The 21136-nt window shown below is 37.6% G+C and overlaps 3 protein-coding genes across 4 annotated transcripts; 2 read left to right on the top strand and 1 right to left on the bottom strand.

Annotated features, from left to right (window-relative positions):
• Positions 1-469: 469 nt before the first annotated feature.
• si:dkey-88e18.8 (major intrinsically disordered Notch2-binding receptor 1) lies at positions 470-6396 on the top strand. Its single transcript, XM_067389181.1, has 4 exons — positions 470-678; positions 932-3003; positions 4196-4384; positions 4781-6396. Exons 2-4 carry the CDS (start codon positions 1030-1032, stop codon positions 4961-4963), a joined length of 2346 nt encoding a protein of 781 aa, XP_067245282.1. The 5' UTR covers positions 470-678; positions 932-1029; the 3' UTR covers positions 4964-6396.
• A 1558-nt stretch (positions 6397-7954) lies between these two features.
• Positions 7955-11059, top strand: cfap161 (cilia and flagella associated protein 161). Its single transcript, XM_067389180.1, has 7 exons — positions 7955-8072; positions 8157-8246; positions 8846-9078; positions 9162-9243; positions 9339-9497; positions 9587-9660; positions 10830-11059. Exons 1-7 carry the CDS (start codon positions 8001-8003, stop codon positions 11032-11034), a joined length of 915 nt encoding a protein of 304 aa, XP_067245281.1. The 5' UTR covers positions 7955-8000; the 3' UTR covers positions 11035-11059.
• An 89-nt stretch (positions 11060-11148) lies between these two features.
• il12b2 (interleukin 12B 2) lies at positions 11149-21097 on the bottom strand. Of its 2 annotated transcripts, XM_067389178.1 has the most exons (8): positions 20822-21097; positions 19673-19754; positions 19143-19391; positions 17741-17843; positions 17469-17632; positions 16125-16288; positions 14657-14782; positions 11149-12232 (listed from the first exon to the last, which is right to left on the bottom strand). In XM_067389178.1, exons 1-8 carry the CDS (start codon positions 20939-20941, stop codon positions 12098-12100), a joined length of 1143 nt encoding a protein of 380 aa, XP_067245279.1. In that variant the 5' UTR covers positions 20942-21097; the 3' UTR covers positions 11149-12097. The 2 variants fall into 2 exon arrangements, with proteins under 2 accessions (XP_067245279.1, XP_067245280.1); XM_067389179.1 differs by lacking the exon at positions 11149-12232 and having other exon boundaries at positions 13698-14782.
• Between the last annotated feature and the right edge of the window lie 39 nt (positions 21098-21136).

The following is a 21136-nucleotide window of genomic DNA, read 5'->3' as shown; positions in this document are numbered from 1 at the left end:
AATACATTTCTATTAAATCTACTTATATCAAGTGACTTTTATTTAGCTTTTATAATAATTAACCAATTAGTAAAAATAAAGTACAGAGAAATGTAGAAATTAATATGTGTATAGATACATTTCATAGTAATCTTTATAGGTTGATATTTCTGATTTTGTTTGTTAATTTCTTTATATTTTTTGACTAATTGTTATTTTCTTTCATTAATCAATATATTTGATATATATTTTTAATAGATTTTTATTAGTTTTCATTGATAATTTTTAAATAATTGTATGTAAATAACAAAGAGGAAAACATTTATAATTTTTGTATTTTACAATGCGCTTCTTCTTTAGTGTGTTTATTGTTGTGCAGTAGAATAGCCACTAACGTCATGCATGACTTTGACCACAGAAGCTCCGTGTGCAAACACACCAAATAGAGGATGCAACTCTCCTGTCACACATGAAGCAGATACTATCTATGCTGTTTCTCATGTACAGGACGTTCTGATCAACTCATTAAGGGATGAGACCCGGGATTCATGGCGTCTCTGGAGACATCAGGCGACCTGCTTTTCTGCACTGATCGTGGGACTGACCGCTGCTTGGCCACTGACTGCTGCTTTACCAACAAGAGTCTCTCAGGTGGGACCCTGATCAGTGGAGATGGACGATTTCACGATGTCACTAATGGTTTCTGCGCTTTTCAAAATCTCCGATCAGTTGCTATATTAAGGCTTTGAATAAGGTCAGCAATAAATAGCTTTATTCTCAGCATCATATCCCAGTGACAAAAGGTAACCGCTTGTTTTCATTGCACATTTCTTTTTTTTGGACTGTTTTAACTTGGATAGGATTTATAAAAAAATGAAATCAATGCAAAAGTCATTTTTGTGGAAATCCTCCTCTGGCTGACCTGATTTCACTGCTGTGCTCCCTTTTGCAGAGCTGCACGTGCCTTTGATGAAGGGAGAAAGCAGAGGACAGTGGGCTTAAATTTCTACATGTAGTGTGCACGGCTAAAAGTTCAAATCTGGTGCAAATATGGCTGAAAACCCTGAAGACCCCCTGGTATTATTGGAGATCCTTGAGGTGTTAGGTGCATGCCATGGGAGCGTTTCGTATCCTGACATTTGCGTCTATCTGAGTGGACGCTTCAGCCTGCAGCCGCTTCTAGAATTACGGAGTCTCTTATACTCCACCGCCTGTAGAGACCCCTGCTTCCCCGCCACCCTCTTCCGAGAGCGCCTTCACCCGCCCTGCAGCAACCGGCTCTCTGCGGCCGCCGATGTCGTGTCACTGTTTAACCTCCTCATGCACACCCGCATGGCTCCTACATACACTCAGAACCTTCAGTCGCTGACGCCCTGTCAGGTCTGTGGGAAGGGATTTGTGCGTTACGACTGGCCGGCTGCCTTACCCGTCACAGTAGGAGGGACCACCTCTGAGGACTGTAAATATGAGAACCTCCCTTGTGAAGCATTCAGTCATAACACGGAGGCTTCACACGCTTGGACCACCTCCGCATTGATTGCTCATTCTCACTCACACATGCATAACCAAGACAGCATGCAGAACGTGCATTCTGGGGACGTTTCCAGCGATGCGGTCAATCAGGAGGCAGGCAAGACACCGGCGACCAATCAGGGAGCCCACGTCGCTCGTTCTTGCTCTCAGAAGAGGAGTGCCTTTAAAGAAGGATTCCACAGCATACCACTTATGTCTACGGAAGGCGACGGCCAATCAGATCAAAGCCCAGACGGACCAAGATCGGATGGTGAGGACCTGCTTTACATTACTCAAAAGAACCCCTATCCAGACCCCACAACATATGCAAACGACCACCACATGTGCAACCCGGCATCGCACGTGCAACGTCTGCAAGACCATTCGTACGCTCATTCAAATGCACCTGAACCCGATGCACATGCTGCCAATGCACAGTCGTATGCTGACGGCACAGACCCGTATGAACCGCAGACTCAGTGGCGTCAGGCGAAGCATGAGAGTTTGGACGAGCTCCAGACATCCACATACTTCGGCCCTACAGTCTCCGACCAAAAGCTCCAAACTCCGGTCCTTCAAGTCAAGAGCCACAGCTTGGACATCGACAGCAGGTCGGCGAATGAAAGACCTGAGCCTGAAATGACTGGGCTGCAGAAACCCAGATCAGAGCGGTCTGTTTTAGAGAAGTCTGCTTTACGAAAACCAGGAGCTGTTAAACTTAGCATTGACGGGTCAAGCTTTGACATTCCCGGCTTCGATCCTCACATCGTCAACTCGGTGCGAGATACCTTCAAGCGGCTGAGCGGCATGAGTTTGGATGCATGGTATGATTGGTCACCGAGCTTTGAGGGCGTGGTTAGTGTTGCCACCCAGACGGAACCTGCAGATCGGCGTGCTTTACGTAGCCTCATGCTTGCCGATAAACTCTCCATTGACAACCCTGACATCGGCGAGGATGACATTAGTGCCATCTTCCGTTTTCTAGACGACATTAGCATGTGTGGCTCCATGGCAGTATTGCCAGGAGAAGGAGGTGGGGCCCAGGAGGGAGGCGGGGGTGGGCTGCCAGAGAGACGTGAACGTTTGGGAAAGTTACAGAGGTTGTTTCACTCCTTGGAGGCACCTGAGGAGGGCGTGAGATGGGGTGTAGGACGCCTGCTCCAAAGAGTCACGGAGCTGGAGCAACAGCTAGAGCCGATCGCAGAACTACGTGAGAAACTGGCCCTTGTGCTCTCCACACTGAACCGACTGGAACAGCGGGAGCAGGTCGCATGCCCTCACACGCATCAAATGAATATACAACCACAGCTTGTAGCACGCCCTAACGTACAGCAACAGCAGGGGTCCCCAAGGACCAATCCAGAATTGGAGGCCGTCAACGAGGCAGCGGCAAAACGTAGACGTCTGTTTGTACGCAGGGCCTCCAGGAGCCACACGGAGAGCAGCGGGTCTGAAGCCCAGAGAGAATGGAGCATCAGCTTCAGCAAGGAGCCACACATACAGCCTGCTAAGGTAACAGGACAAGAAAAGTGGCGTCCAAATGTTGAGTGAAAACATTTTAAATGGTTTGTAAGTGATATCTCTTCCACATAAAATCTCCTTAAATCACTGAAATATGTGTGAGAAATCACTTGTCTTTGTGACAGACTCTGACAGAATTCACAATAGCATTTTAGCATACTACACTTACTATTTCTGCCATATAAAGATATGTAAATAGGAAAAATAGTAGTAGTAGGAGTAGTATGTAATTCTAGGCGTCTGTAAACAACAAAATAAGAGTCAGTTGCCAATCAGAAAGTTTTGTATCCAATCAGAATACTAGCTAACCAGAAATGCTCTCTGCTTGTCATTCATTTTGTGCATATAGGCAGGGTTTTGGCTAATTATGCTAAGCAAAATGGCTGGAATCACTTATAGCACATTTAAAGATTAAGCAATTTTTCTAGGTCACAAAAAATAATTTAAAAAGTAGTGATACTGACAATTTGTGTAGAAAAAAGGTCAGATTTTTGTGTGTATGCTGCAGGAATGAGTCTTGAAACCCAGAAAAAGTTAGCATTTTTGCATTTCTGGTTCCATCGTTCTGAAGTCAGTGGGTATTTTAAATGGGGTTTTGGTTAACTGCCTAAAATAATGTATGTGGTTAACACAAGCTCAAGATATTTTCACGTTTTATTCTACAACATAAAATACACAAGTAATACCCCACTCTTGATTAGTTGAAGTTGTCAGTACATTAACCGTGATCATGCCAGACAGGACAAATCATCTGCTCACTAAAAACTTCCCAATTTGAAGACTGGTGGTGAAGTTGAAGTCATGTGTAAGAATAATACGTTTGCTAGTCACAGAGCTTAATTTCTGCAATAATCCAAAAGTCAGTGGAAAAAAGTCTCATGGTTATTTGTGGAGGGAACCAGGGTAATGCTAACTGGGTTGGCCTAAAAAATTACATCATCCCGGAAGCATATTAAAGCATAAGCTCCACATTCTCAAATCAAGCTTGAAAATGTGTTCAACAGGTTTTGCACAAATTTGTGGAGTTCATGAAGCTGGAGCAAATTTTGAAATTCATGTATGTTAAGCTTTGCACTCAATTGAGTAAAATAATACAATTGTGTTCATTTAGAGACGAACGCACCATATACAGAATGCATTTTCACTAGTCTGTTTTGGACACTTGTCTTGTTTGGGTCCTCAGTCAGATCATTTAGGTGGAGCATATAAAAGAGAAGTCCCCGTAGTGCAGGAAGTGACAGGTTTTCACCTCATGCCACCTGAGACCCAGAATGCACCACGCCGCACATCAGTCCAGAGCACTGCCCAGCATCTAACTGACCGCCCCAGAGTGACCTGGAGCCAATCAGACTTAACACCTCTGGACCTTCAGGTATCTCCAAATGTTATGTTTTGAGTGAAAACTGTCACCTCATAAATCTATATTTTTGTACTATGTATTTTTACTGGAGTCAAATTGACCCAAAGTAGAATAAAATTACTATACTGGATTGTAATCAATTTTTCCAAAGAATTTGAGATATAAGAGAGGTTAGCAGCTTGGGTAAGTAGGTAATATCATTCTAGGTTTTGAAGAGGTTTGTGGAGAACATGTTTAAAGTTTGGGATAATCTGGGTTATTTCAAAATGACTTTTATTGTTTTTATATATCCATCATTGGGCTCTTTGGGACCCTAAACATAAAATAAATCTTAACAGAACATGAAGAAAACAGATTCTGAAACAGCACTTAAACAATCGCTTGACATTTTTTGATTATATTTTGCAGGCCCCTGAGTCTTTGGAGTTCTGGACGGATGAAATTTACACTCCAGCCTCCGACACGCTCCTGCGACGTTCACATTCATACACCCGTTGCAACAGGAACCAAGCATACCGCATTGCTGCCCTCAGCATCACTGCCACCATCATCCTCATCCTCATCATCGTCATTCCAATCAGCACCATGTAAAGTACATGCAGTCACATGACATGCCTAAAGCTACTTTGAATGGTACGTGTTAGATAATATTATAAAGGTTTGAATGAAAGCATGATTTCTTCATGAAGCCAATTCAACAAGCATGGCAGACTGTAAAACCTATGCAAAATAGACTTCATTTTAAAAACATTTCCTGAAACTTTCCATGGGTCTTTTTGGAGTTTCCCTACCTTAAGTTTTGTATTTGAATTTGAGCATATTCTCAGTTAAATGCTTATTCAGCAGTTTATGGATTCAGGACGTTCCGGTATACCCTCTTTGTTTATGGATATTGGGGAGTTCCCATTAGTCTAATGTAATTCTGCTGAAACCTGAAACGGACATCCACTCGCTCACACAGCGGCACGCGTTTCTCTCCACCCACGCCTCTGCTTTCTCCATTTAAATGCTAGGAAAATCCATTCACGGCGGCAAATTTACATGCAACTGCTATTTAAATCTGCTAAATGTCCCCATATATGGAGGAAATGCTGAGGTATGAGTGATATGAATCTTATCTCTTTTTTTGTTTGATGCATATTTATTAATGAGTTTGTGGGGAACTCGATCACAACCAAAAAAAGTGCAACAAAACGTAACATCCTCCCTCACAAAAGCTTAAAAGAAAAGGAAAATGAGCCTCCAGAGATCCAGAATGGATGCATGATGGTGGATCAATACCAGCACACATTTTCAATTTGCTGAACAACAGCACTAAACTTTTAATGGGCTGTGATGGGACTGAGTGCGTGCGGGAGGGGAGAGACCAAGAGAAAGGGAGTGTTTGTCCTCTTTTATTGAGCCCGAAGGTTTCTGAGTCCTGCTTCTGTCTACTGCGGCTGATTAATGAGCAAAGCCTCCGATTTGCTCAGGTAAAAGAGTTTCCAATAGGAATTAATCAGACTTTAACTTGAGCCAACTTGCAGTTTGATCTAAGATACTGTAATTCATCTTGCACCACTTGTGCTACGGACTATGATGATACCTCAAAACGTGCTATTACTTCTCTAAATGATTGGTTTACGATGAAGCATTGATCCATGCCATATAGGGAGGAGTATATCACAGGCCAGGAGACAACCACCCAGAACATCTTAGCAACGCTTTGGTGACCATGCACAACACCAAGCACATAGCAAGTCTTAGCAATGCTTTCCACAGCACAGAATTATCTGAATACTGCAATGTGAAGACAATTGAATGAGATGTCCTATTTTAAGGAGGCAATGTTGGAAAAGTTTTGACTTTTGACCTCATTATTTTTTGTCTTCCTCTTGTTCTTTAGAAATAGCCTACTGATTTCTCCTCAGAATCATTTTTGTTTTAATTTATAGCAATTGTTTTTCATTCTATGATTGTATGAACATCAGTATTTTTCTTGATAGGGATTCCTTATTTCTCAGAGCACCTTTGACTGTGAATATACGCACCTTTGTCTCTTATTTTGTCTTCATAAAGCTAGTTTTGGTTATTCAATGGGTCTTGTGTGTTGTTTCTTCCAACAGTTAAACAAGCTGACAGGTGCATGCATAGGAAGCAATGAGTCTTTCTGTAATAGTATCAGCAATACTTTTGCACACTGCTGCTGGCTGTTTTTCCCATTGGAGTTTTAATATTTCAGAGCACAGCTCTCATAAACATGTATTATCTATTTATGATCTGTCAGTTCCGTTATTGACGTGAAAGCACTTAACCGCACTTACACACATCTCTCAAGCTCAAGCTCTGAGCCTTCCTTCTAATGTAGTTTATCTAAAATCTCCACTGCCTTTTTCTCTCTGCATACAGTACACATTGTGAAAGTGATTTGGTTTCATATCTGATAATGCTGCAAGATTCATTATAGATATAGCACACATATTGATGCCACTGAAACTGTGAAAAGAGACCTAATTTCATTAAGGGCAATTTCATATAAAATATATTACAATATAAAGATATAATACCTTAAAGTGTTTTATTGAATCATGATTGTAAGTTCATTTTTAATAATTGCATATTCTGCTTATTTGTGTATGTTTGAGTTTGTTTGGTTGACTTGGCTGATTCATTTAATCAATGGACTTCTATAATTAAGTATAATTCAATATTAAATAATATAAAATAATTAAGTTTTTTTTTTTCTTATTGAAGACGTACACACATGTCATGTACCTTGGGAACAAATGTGATATCTTTTAAACCAGTCAGTGATTGAATTATTTCATTGAATTATTATTAGTGAATTATTGTCCATGTTTGTCTTTTAATTATACTGCTTTCAATCAATTAAAGTTAAATAAACAATTAGAAAGCTTAATAAATTATAATTGGTGAATTACGGAAATTAGTTGATGTATTACTGCAGTGTATATTGCATTTTGAAAAAAATGGTGATGTTAAATTACCTAATAGGTAATGATGATTTGTAAACATAAACAATTTGGCATCTGTCTCTCTAGTCATCCGCCATTTTGGAACGGTCAAACATGAGCACTGAACACTCGAGAGCGAGTTGACTGTGCGTCTGCAACCGTAGTTGCATGTATGAATATTTTGTTAAACTAACACAGTACAAGACGAAGGCGTTAGCTAACACCACATTAAAAATTTACCATAGTTTAAAAACCTGTAATATTATCGAGTAATTACATATCAAATCACAAACCAACACATTCTCACCTGTGAAAGGTTATCCCATTTCTTTGGGAATTTAAATCTTGAAAGCTACGCAATGTTGTGGCACCATTGCTTCTTACTGTGAGCAACGAACATAGAAGTTTTTGCTGTGAGTGACGACAAGTTGACCGTTCCAAGATGGCGGGCGCGCAGACGTGTCTGTAGCGGTCAGTGAAAGCAAAAAAGAACTGGATGAAAGGACGAAAGTGTTACCATGGAGACGTAACCTTGCGCAGGCGCGCACTTCTGTTGTTAGGCATCCATGGAAACAGTTCTTACCTGTAGTAGGGGCATATACTGTAGTTTACATTTGCATTAAACATTATAGCTGCACACTTATCAGTCTGTCTGACTTTACAACAACTGTGAAATGGCTCATGTCCGAACCTATAATCCGCGCGTTCGTGTGGGAAACTGGAAAGAAGACGTGACTTTAGAAGAGGTTTGTTGTTTTGACGCATTTCAAAGGCTGCGTGTAAAATTTCAATAGTGAACCCACGTGAGTAAATGATCAGTGTCTCTGCAGGAAACCCTAAAGAACTTTCTTCTTCAAAAAGACAGAGGCGAACTCACAATCCAGAAAGAAGGAGCTTTGAGACAAAACATCCTGAAACCAGTAAGACTTTTTTTCTGATATATGACAAGTGTTTGTCAACAATGTTGCAAGATCAGGTTTATCAGATAAAATATTAATAGAATAATATTTAAAAGCTTAATTTGTCTAATTTAGCCTATTTAAAAACCTTTTTATATATTTTTTGCTTGAATTGTGTGCTTTATTTGATATAATGCAATGAGGCTAATTTTTAGTCACCATGAAATCAAAATTGACAACAGTTATTTTTAATTGAATATTGCAGTATTTATTATAAATTATTTATCCGTGCACATCATTCTTTTTTAAAATTCATGTACCCTCATAATCTTTAATCAAAAGGACTTCCCCTTCCTCTTTCAACAACATTTCTTGTCTTCTGCTAAGGGCAGGACAACCAGTCATTCACATGAGATGACAGCAATAGCAAACCACCATCCAATCAATTCCTGATAGACAATATCAAGTCCCGCCCTACATTTTTCCTTGTTAGAGAAGCCGTTTCTCTTGGATATGTCACAATAGAGAAGAAAAAGTCAACATGAGACAGAAGTTGCATCTTAAGTGTGGCAGTTTGTGTCTGCTAAATGTGAGACTGATTATATATATTTTTTGTTTAGGTGAGTTTATCAGTGTCACAGGATGGCTTTCTTCACTTTGGAGACACAATCATGCTGGTGAACTCTGGAGAACATGACCAGCGTGGCTCTTGTGTTCTTAGCATCATTGCCGACAGCAGTAATATCGCACCACATTCGCAGACAAATTCAGTCCCCCGCCTTCTCGGACCCCTCCAAGTAGGGGGATCTCACAGCATGACCCCTTGTGTTAGAAACGCCTTTATTATTACAAGGTATTGCACATGCGCATTCAAATGTACTCGCTCGCACACACGTAGTTGCTGATCTGATCTGTCATATGTGGTCTGTGATTCAGTGTTGATGGGACCTCAGATGGAGAGGTGCTCAGGTACGATCAAAGCTTTGCCCTGAGAACTACTGCAGGCTTCGCCGGAGAGGTAAACGATCGAAATGTAATGTATGCACAGTTTTTTTTGTATTTGCTGAGTTTGGATTCCAGGTCTTAACATGTGATCTGTCCGACTCCACATAGTTGTTCCTTGCCAGTGATCACAGAACATTTCTGAAGTGTGCTAAGAAGTCTCGACTACAGGAGTTGAGCTTAGTAGAGGAGTTTGATTTTCTGTGCTGGTGGAAGGTCATTTACTTTGACCCCCAAGAAAGGCTTGAAAATGAGGGATACCCTGTTCAGGTGCACACACTTTCAAACGAAATCTTTTTCAAATTTACGATTACCGATTGGCAACTTAATAACGTGGCGTGAATGCTTTGTTTTGGCAGGTGAACAGCATTATTTTGATTTCCCATTGTAAGACCAATCAATGTCTGGCTGCACTGGGCAATCACATCCTATGGTAATGTTATATTTCATACTGTAAAAATGTACTGTATTCAAGTGAGCAGGGAAAAGTTCAATATTACACATACTCCAAAATTAAATTCCTAATGAATAAGATCCACTCTACATTCTACATTTTCTTGTTGAAAATCTTGTCTCACTCAGAAATATGTAGTTGCATTTAGTGTAATTATTTAAAGGGTTAGTTCACCCAAAACATGAAAATTCTGTCATTAATTACTCACACTCATGCCGTTCCACACCCGTAAGACCTTCATTAATCTTCGGAACACAAATTAAGATATTTTTGATTAAATCCGATGGCTCTGTGAGGCCTCCATAGGGAGCAATGACACTTCCTCTCTCAAGATCCATTAATGTACTAAAAACATATTTAAATCACTTCATGTGAGTACAGTGGTTCAATATTAATATTATAAAGTGATGAGAATATTTTTGATGCGCCAAAAAAAAACAAAATAACGACTTGTATAGTGATGGCCGATTTCAAAACACTGCTTCATGAAGCTTCGGAGCACAGATGAATCAGCGTATTGAATCAGCGGTTCGGAGTGCCAAAGTCATGTGATTTCAGCAGTTTGGTGGTTTGACAGGTGATCCGAATCATGATTCAATACGCTGATTCATAACGCTCCGAATCTTCCTGAAGCAGTGTTTTGAAATCGGCCATAAGTTGTTATTTTGTTTTTTTGGCACACCAAAAATATTCTCGTCGCTTTATAATATTAATATTGAACCACTGAACTCACATGAATTGATTTAAATATGTTTTTAGTACATTAATGGATCTTGAGAGAGAAAATGTCATTGCTGGCAATGCAGGACTCACGGAGCCATCGGATTTCAACAAAAATATCTTAATTTGCGTTCTGAAGATTAACGAAGGTCTTACGGGTGTGAAACGGCATGAGGGTGAGTAAAAAATTACATTATTTTTATTTTTGGGTGAACTAACCCTTTAACAAAAAAAATCAACGTTTAGCCATATATTAGGTACGTTTTAGCCATATTTAATATTTAGAAATATATTTAACATTTTTATTTAGAGTTATATATATATGTCCGTAAGGTTTACGACAGGTCGGTCTAATTTAATGTTTATTTTGTGTGAAATATTTACTAATGTTTATGTATTTATTAATTTATTTTGGTTTGTGTATTTAGGACTCCATTTGGTAAAGAGTATGAACTCACTGCTCACACCTTCTTGGACTCCCATAAAGCTGAGCAGGACAATAACCATTGGCTGTTTTTTACGGCTCATCCTGCCAATCAAAATCAAAGCCTGATGCAACTGCAACAAGATACAGTCACAACAGATGAGCACGGAGAAAACCAAGAGGATACACAAGTAAAAGAGTGCAGTTAAAAAGAACAGAGACATGAAAGGAAATAACAGAATATCAATAAATATTTTTGGAAATACAGTATTTTATTTCTTTATATATTTACTGGTTTTTACAAAGTAGAGAATTCCATAAAGCCCCCGAAGAGAGACAGCATCCCCTCCTAACTCACTGCTGCCCTCTGCTGTTGAATACTCAGCTCAGCATTGTCATTTATTCAAGCCATCTTATACACAAATTCAGTCTCTATTAACAATGTTTGAATTGGCATAAAAATGTGATGCGATTTGGGAAAACCTGTCGGATGTTGCGATGGAACGTTTTCAGTAAAGTCAAAAAATAGGTTGAACGTCTTTTTTTGGGGTTTTCATTAAATTATCATTCTATAACATCTTGTCTATCATCTCTGAAAGTGCAGAAAAATAGTGATTTATAGTGTTTAAGAACACACACACAAAAAAGGCCATAGCTTTCCCTCTCTTAAAGTTACAAAGACAGTTCACCTATCAAAATAAACCACATAACATGTAGAATGAAGATGTTTGTAGAATGAAGGCGTTTCCAAAATTTGGAATGTTGACATTTTTGGCTTTTATTTTCTTGCAGTTTAAGAGTAAAACATGCTTTGTAATATATTATTATAAAATATTAACAATTATATTTTTACATTTTCATAAACTTAAACTTTATACATTTTTTTTTATCTCACTTTGATAATTTATTTCACTTCTACAATAATCTGACAAATGTCTTTTTTTAAAAAAACAAGACAACCTTAGGTCTATATTCCAAAGCATTCTTGAATTACAATCACTTATGTTTGGATAGTGCATTTTCATGTCTGTCCGAAAAAGGAGCTGACAGTTATTTAAATCTGTTTTTCTCAAAATTCCGTTCCTGAAAATCAGAGCGATCAGCCGACTTCAGATAATCATAACTTTTGTTACAGACAAGCTATAAAAAAGAAGTAAAAACAGATTTGGAAAGGGCTCGAATCCACCTGTGATATGTGAAGTTTCACCATGTGATGGGTTTTCGCAGATCACATCACAAATATACTTTTAGAAATTCAAAAACATGCCCAGTTCAGAAGTTTTTTCTTTTCCCCCAATGCCGATTTACTTTTGATTTTTCTCCTTTTTTCTTGGTCTTGTTTTTTTTCCCACTCTTTTGCTTTGCCACCTTGTTTTTGGTATGGCTTCTTTTTCCCCCATTGGGCACCTATACAGAAAACAAGAAATAATGTTCATTCTGTCATTAACACACACAGATATCTGGACTCAAAGCTCATCTCTCATGTGTACATACAGTTCAAAAGTTTGGGGTCAGTAAGGCAATAAATTGATCAGTGAAAAGTAAAGACATTTTTCCAGGAATAAATTTGGTAACACTTTATTTTAAGGCGTAGTTACACGTTACTGCATGCACTTGCTATAGTTATTTATATACTATAGTAAATTATGCATATTTACAAGTAACTAGCCCAAAACTAAACCCTAACCATAATGAAGTTAATTAATATTACTCAGTACTTATTTTGTAAGTACAATGTAACTACGTCACCTTAAATAAAGTGTAACCATAAATTACATTTTGAAATGCATGAAAATAGAAAAGTTATTTTTATTTGTAATATTTCACAATATTATTTTTTTATTTGTTGATTGCCGAACAAACAAATAAATAAATTATCACAAAAAACAAAAAAACAACTTGGTGAGCAAGAGACTAATTCCAAAAACATTAAAGGGTTAGTTCACCCAAAAATGAAATTTCTGTCATTTATTACTCACCCTCATTTCGTTCCAAACCTGTAAGACCTTTGTTCATCTACAGAACACAAATTAAGATATTTTTGATGAAATCCAAGAGTTTTGTCCCCTATAGAGATCAACGAAATTACTATATTCCAGGTCCAGAAAAGTACTAAAAACATCATTAAAGTAGACAACTGTCCTGACTCCTTGCTCTCCCAATCTTTATAATGGCAGTGAATAGAGGATGAGATTTTGAAGCCCAAAAAAGTGCATCCATCCATCATAAAAGTAATTCATATGGCTCCAGGAGGTTAATAAAGGCCTTCTGAAGTGAAGCGATGCTTTTAAAATATCCATATTTAAAACTTTAAAATCTTAAATAACTGGCTTCTGGCAGACGGTCATACACACATCGACTTACGCCAAAAGAGTAACCCCTTATGAGATGTAGGAGTAGCATAAGCTTTGACACCTCTTGCTGTTTAAATAGAGCTGTGCAACAAACTCAAGCTCCTCTTCTCTTATGTTGAAATCCTCCAACATTTCTCTGTAAAAATTCTTGTTTTAGACTGGTGTTTTGTTTTGCTCTATCCTCTGCACTCCTATGTTTTTGCGTCATGCGTTCACTCTAAAAAATGCTGGGTTGTTTCAACCCAAATCTGGGTCAAATATGGACAAACCCAACCGTTGGGTTAAAAAATGCATTTAAAAATTGAACCCAATGGTTGGGTTTGTCCATTTTTGACCCAAACTTGGGTTGAAACAACCCAGCATTTTTTAGAGTGTTGGGTTAGAGTTTACTCTTTTACCATAAATCAATGGAAGCTAGTTATTTTAGTTTTTAAAGTTTTAAATATGGATATTTTTCTTACACAAAAGCATCACTTCACTTCAGAAGGCCTTTATTAACCCCCTGGAGGCGTGTAGTTATCTTTTATGATGGATGGTTGCACTTTTTTTGGGCTTCAAACTCTCTCTATTTACTGCTGTTATAAAGCTTGGGAGAGCCACGACATTATTTAATATAACTCCAATTGTATTCGTCTGAAAGAAAGTCATATGCACCTAGGATGGCTTGAGGGTGAGTAAATCATAGGGTAATTTTCATTTTTGAGTGAACTTTATCTTTAAAGTTGAACCACTATCATCACATGGACTATTTTAATCATGTCTTTACTACCTTTCTGGGCCTCAAAATGTGCAATGACGTTGCTGCCTATGTGTGCTTCAGAAACCTCTTAGATTTCATCAAAAGTATCTTAATTTGTGTTCCCAAGATGAACAAAGGTCTTAACGTTCATACTCGTTCGTAATCTTAATGAGTAATTAATGACAGAAATTTCATTTTTGGGTGAACTAACCCTTTTAGCCTTGTCTGTGAAACCGGGGGTAAAAAACCTTACCAACCCCAAATTTATAAACATGTATTATACACCTTTATACTACATGGAAGCATGTTTATTGTAAATCAGTGGAGAATTGCTCCTATCAAACCCTACATCACTTTTGTCTGGAGAAAGCAAGCTGCCAACATTTAGAGATTGTTTTAGGGTTTAGTGAAAGATGGAAAGTTATAGCTGTATAAGATGTTGAAATGTGTTAAACAACATTTCACAATAATTCCTGTCAATGAAGGCCAGTGAATTTAACTGTGTATACTTCAGGAATAAAGAGACAGGATAGAAGAGCAAAGGTGTTTAATAGGACAGAGACATGGTGCATACATTTGTACAGTGTGTAACAGTCATATGTAACCAGTGTCACGATCATTCATACATAAACACATAAATAAATAAATAAATAAATAAATAAATAAGGAACTGGAAAATGGGAAAGGAGATATAAATAAAGGGATCAGGAGGAAGGGAGGTTTAAATCACTAGTTTACGTTTTTCCACATGGTCCACTCGCTCCACTGAGAGAGAAGCAGCATGTCTCTGCAGCGCACCCTTAGTTTACTGATTTGCCCTTCAACTTTAATCTTTGACCCCTCCTCCCATTCTTTAGTCTTCAGCTGTGAATATAAAGGAACAGAAAACAGGAAGATTAATTAAAATTCTTAAAGGGATAGTTCACCCTAAAATGAAAATTGTGATTTTCAATAAGTAATGACTTAAATTGTTCCTAACACCGTGTCTATACCGGATGCAACAGTTGAGTTAGCGTGAGGCTGTCTACGCTGGATGCGACAAAGCAACCCTTGCAATAGCAAATCCATTTGTTCTTCGTGTCAGAAGCAGTATGTCAAAAATAGAACAGGGCATTAGTTTACTGTTGGGATCACTGATTATAATGGGCTCTCTGCTTTAGACATGGTGTAACACAATGCCATCAATAATTCTGTTAAAGGTGCCATAGAATTGAAAACTGAATTTACCTTGGCATAGTTGAATAACAAGTGTTCAGTATATGAAAATGACATACAGTCTCAAACTCCATTGTTTCCTCCTTTTTATATAAATCTCATTTGTTTAAAAGACCTCTGAAGAACAGGCGAATCTCAACATAACACTGACTGTGACACAACAGTCGGGATCATTAATATGTACGCCCCCAATATTTGCATATGCCAGCCCATGTTCAAGCCAGTATTAACGTCTGGATCTGTGCACAGCTGAATCATCAGACTTTATACAGGTAAGCAAGCAAGAACAACAGCGAAAAATGGCAGATGGGGCAATTATAACTGACACGATCCATTATAACATTAAATTTTTAGTAATATTTGTAAATTGTCTTTCTAAATGTTTCGTTAGCATGTTGCTAATGTACTGTTAAATGTGGTTAAAGTTACCATCGTTTCTTACTGTATACACGGAGACAAGAGCCGTCGTTATTTTCATTATTAAACACTTGCAGTCTGTATAATTCATAAACACAACTTCATTCAGAATCAAATGTAAACATCCAAATAAATACTTTACTTACAAGATCTGATAGGCTTCATGACAGACACTTTGTAAAGATCCATTTTGAGGGTTATGTTAGCTGTGTGAACTTTGTTTATGCAATGTATTATAGAGTTGCAAGCTTGGGGGCGGGGAGCACGAGCAATTAAAGGGGACGCGCGCTGAATCTGCGCATTTTTAATTATGCCCCAAAATAGGCAGTTAAAAAAATGAATAAAAAAAATCTATGGGGTATTTTGAGCTGAAACTTCACACATTCAGGGGACACCTTAGACTTATATTACATCTTGTGAAAAAGTATTCTATGGCACCTTTAAACTTTCTCATAAAAGAAAGTCATATAGGTTTGGGATGACTTAAAAATAAATGATGACTGAATATTTATTTCATTATTGGTGGACTAATCTTTAAACATGTGCACTGGTGTGTGCAGGAGAGCATTCTTACCTCCCCATTGTGTCGAATCTGGTACTCGATCTGATGCTTCAGAGGAAAGAAACTGTAGGGCTGCGGCCAGGAAGAAGGAGGCATCACTTCCACTTCTATGATTTGCTGATCACTCCCCTTATTTTTTACTTTGAAGATTGAAATGTTTGGATCGGCTGGCTTAACTAGGAAAAAAAGAGAAATTACATTCAATCAGTGATGATGCTTTAGATCAGTGGTTTCCAACCAGGGCCCACTAGGGGGCCTCAGCACACTTCCAAGAGGGCTGCTGGATGACTTTAAAAAATATTATTATTAAAATGATTATTGTTAAAATCATTATTGTTAATATGTTAAATACAATTCAACATAATAAAAATGCTATAAAAATACACACAATCAAGATGAATTTTCATTAATTTTCATTTTTTTACTTTTTATGTTTTTTTTCCAAGTTACCTCAATACCAGAAAACTTTGTCCATGTGGAGACATTTTTTTGATCCCCATGAGGAAAACAGCTTATAAATCATACTAAGTGATGTTTTTTGAAAATGTAAATATGCAGAATGTTTTCTGTGATGAGCAGGTTTAGGGGATAGAATATATAGTTTGTACAGTATAAAAATCATTATGTTTATGGAAAGTCACCATAAAACATGGAAACCCAACATGATGACTTAAAATTATTTGAAATAAGACAAAAAATGAACACAACTAAAGCTCAGAACACACCAAGCTGATGGTTGGCCGTCGGGCAGTTTTTGTTCGTCGGCCGACTAAGTTTTCTCAGTGTGTTCTCAATGTTGAATCGGAGTCAGAGCTCGTCGGTCAGTCGGGCCATCTGATCATTCTGATTGGCTGTTCAGCTACTGCCACCTGCTGGTACGGAAAGGCATTTCTTCTTACGCAGGCGCAGAACGGACATGCCACTTGGCCGTTGGGTGTCGAGGCAACTGACAGACGCTGCTTCCCACAGTCTGCTTTCGTCGCCACTAGTTCGTCGGCTTGGTGTGTTCCGGAAATCAACACATCACTTATTGTGATGTGATTTTTATAATGAATATACATCTTTCTAGTTATGCCAAGCTCTAAAATGTTTTATCGGATAGAAATTGTGTTTTATCGGATAGAATGTTTAAAATGTTTTATCGGATAGAACTTGCTCTTGGCCCGGTCACAGGTCACAAGATATTCAACATCAGAACTCAAGCATGGTTTAGGAAGGAGTCAAGGTTTGAACTCTGATTTGGACTAAACAATCGAGCCAAGTATTTAAAAAAGCCTGATTCTTTAAATACTATAAAATAACTAACTTACTGGGTAAATCAGAGCATAAACTGACAGTCTTAACCCACACACTCACCGATGTCTCGGAGGTAGAAGCTGTAGTCAGTTTTCATATAGCAGCAATTGGAAACCGCCTCTCCAGTTATGAGCAGTCGCTCAGATTCTTCAGAATAGGAATTCGTTGAATGTGGGAGAAAAAATACCCCATCCACAGACTGTGACACCCAGTCTCCATTATCCCTAAATAAATATAAAACGCATATTCAGTTGAGGTCATTGTAACCGTGATGAGCTCATTGAATCAAAAGAAGCTCATTGTATCTGTGGGTGTGTTTGCATTTCTGATACCTTGCATTGCGAAGTCTGAAAGCAGTAAATTCATCTGAATTCCAGGTACATTTGATTTGTTTAGAGCAAGAAAAAGTTTCAGCTGTGCAATTGATTTTAAAACCTGAAAAGGAAGAAAGAAATATGCTGAAAAAGCTCAAACTGATTGAAAAGATAAGGCTTGAATACTCTATCTTCCTGCTTTGCAGCCCAGACAGTCAATGACTCAACAGGCAGCTTTTTTTAGAGGCACTTTAAGGAAATGAGTTTTAAACTGCCCTCCAAAGCACTATAACAACACATATAATGATCTAGATAAGTGGTTCCCAACTAGTTTTACTTCAAATAAACAGTAACATAATGTCCTTAAAATCTGTCGGCTTGAACAGCAGATTGTATTATTGTTGAATTTGTTTGTACACACAGCCTTTGACGTCAACAACCAAATAATTAAACTATGCATAATTTTATGGCTGGTTGTATTAATATTTGCATTTAGCATTATTATTTCTTGCTATTTTATGACTGTGAGCTAGAGGACATCATTAGCGAGAATCAAGAACGTAGAATGATCAAGTGAGTTTACCGTTAACAAGTGACTATTTCATAAGTAGAATGCTTAAAATATGATCAGATGTTACAAAAAGTATATTCTTGAATTGATTTACTGCTTCATTGTATGCACTTTTTATTTGTCTGTGCCTTCCTAACATCGTTTACACAGCCTTTCATTGAGCTGTTGGCAAAATGCTGTGGTTTTACCATTGTGGACAGTGTTTTAATGTGTAATGTATTAATGCAATATTGGATAATGACATGGTTAATGAATATCAGAATGCAGAGTCAACATCCTTTTTGGTCTTAGGATGACAATCCTACCAAACAATCATATGCCAAACCATTCCTAACCATAAGCTAACCTGAAAATCTGCTTCACTCAAAAAAAAAAAAAAAAAAAAAAAATGCTGGGTTGAAAATGGACAAACTCAGCGATTGGGTTGATTAACAACAGTTGGGTTAAATGTTTGCCCAACCTGCTGTTGTTTGGCTGGCTTAAAATAAACCCATAATAGGTTGGAAATTAAAAATCAGACACATAATTACTAGAGGCAACAATTATTAATATTGTTTAATTATTATTATTCATTAAACTTATTAATAAATGTTCATTTATTAAACATATTAATAAATGTAAATCTCTAACCTATTTTGGGTTCATTTTAAGCAAGCAATACAGTAATTTTTAAACAATAGTTGAGTTAAATAAAACTACTCTGCGGGTTGGGCAAACGTTTAACCCAACCACTGGGTTAAAACAACCCAATTGCTGGGTTTGTCCATTTTCAACCCAACTTGGGTTGTTACTAACCCAGCATTTTTTTAGAGTGTTGATAGGAATGTTAGGAATAGATGACGTTCCCACCTGTAGCTTCTTTAGACTTGTCAAGCAGGAGGTAGGTGTAGTCTTCAAGACCTGTATCACTCCAGCAGGTGTAATTCCCGATTTGGTCTTTCTGCAGGTCAATCACAGTCAGATGCCGACCACTGAGTTTTTCATATTCTGATTCCACTATATCCACTATGCCAAGTGCGTCCTCACGTTTCCATGTGACACTGTCTTTATTTGTTTTACAGGTCAGGGTAACGGATCTGTGTTTCTCACCAATTACAACTGCATAAAGAGAAACAATTCAGAGAACAGAATAGATGCCAGAACTGTGAATGTGTGTGCTAATACTTGTGGGGACTAAATGTCTGTGTAATGATAGTAAAACCTGTAATCATGGTGTACATTGTAGGCACTTTCATATTAATACATAGATAGTCACTTTTGTGAATATTTTTCTGGTTAGAAAAACAAGTAGGAAAGTCCCCACTATGATATAAAAACTGTGTGTGTGCATGCCTGCGTGTATGTGTGTGCGCGCGCAATGATGTGGTTAATGCTCTCACATTTCTCAGGGAAAAATTTAAGCGCAGACATCCTCGTTATGGAGAAACAGACGAGAACGATGAACCTCATCAACAAACCCATCTGGAGAAAAGACACAAATTGAAATGTTAAATATTTATAGTGTAGGCTATTTAATATTTAATGATCAAAAGAAAATGCACAAGAAACATTTATTGTAAGCAGCACAATACCTTCATCAAGCATTAGTGTAGCAATACACTCTAAAAAAATGTTGGGTTAAAAACAACCCAAGTTGGGCTAAATATGGACAAACGCAGCATTTGGGTTGTTTTAATGTTTGATTCAACCTGCTGGGCAGTTTTATATGGCTAGCTTTAAAATCAGACACATAATTACTAGAGGCAACAGTAATAATCAAAAGGTGAACATTTATTAATAAGCTATTTAATAAATATTTATAATTTAATATTTATTATGAAACGTATTAATAAATGTTCGTTTATTAAACATATTAATAAATGTTCCTTTCCAACCTATTTTGTGTTCATTTTAAGCGCGAAATATAGTAATTTTTAAACAATAGTTGAGTTAAATAAAACTAGCAGGTTGGGCAAACACTTAACCGGTTTCTCCATATTTAACCCAACTTGGGTTATTTTTAACCCAGCATTTTTAAGAGTGTATTTACTGAACATTAACCCAAATTGGTAAATGCCAATTATAATAAAACTGCCATCATAAAAATATCACAATAATTATTAATTGCCAGTATTGACAGGAGGAATTTTGCGATTGTAAGCTTTGGACCAAAAAGGATGAACCATTAGGTAGGCTAGTTGAAACCTTTCTCTTGTTAACATTCATATTTACATGTATCAGTTTAAATGAGAAAAGTAAGGTTCAAATATTCCACATTAATATGAGCTCATGAAACTGATTGTAAAGAATTTATATATAAGATTCAGCGAAATGTCTTAAATATGGGGCATGTCGCACTGCAAGACATCAGCTTTCCATGTTTCATGTTAAAACTATATTTATTGTTTAAACTTCTTTTCTCTTATTTTAACCTTGTACATTGTTATATAAACTTTTAAACACATCTGTACAGCTTTAATGTAAATTAATATGATTTAAGTGAATCAAGTTTAGTTTGCAATCGCTCTGAGCGTAAATCATGGTCTTACCTTCGTGCTGTTGCTCTGACGCACGTCAAATTCAGCGCTGAAAAAAAAAATCAAGTGAGACTCTCTGCGGTGCGTCCTGTGTTCTCTAGCGGGGTCTGTGCGTGCTTTTATTCCACACATTCCTAACACCCACGTAAACCTTTGGGCAAAATTGCGGATTCTTAGAAAGTGCTCATCATGAACAAGTGTTAAAATTACCACTAAAGACGCGCGCGGTCATTCAAATTACTAAGAGAAGGGTTCTCTTCCCCTCTCTGTCATCACTCCCATTATAGACCAGTTTCACAAGTGTGATCCAAATCGTATAATAGCCTA

This window comes from Chanodichthys erythropterus, chromosome 7 (genome assembly GCF_024489055.1).
Source record: "Chanodichthys erythropterus isolate Z2021 chromosome 7, ASM2448905v1, whole genome shotgun sequence".
Lineage (NCBI taxonomy): Eukaryota > Metazoa > Chordata > Actinopteri > Cypriniformes > Xenocyprididae > Chanodichthys > Chanodichthys erythropterus.
Note: the sequence above shows the minus strand (reverse complement) of the source record. Positions and strands in the feature narration are given on the sequence as shown.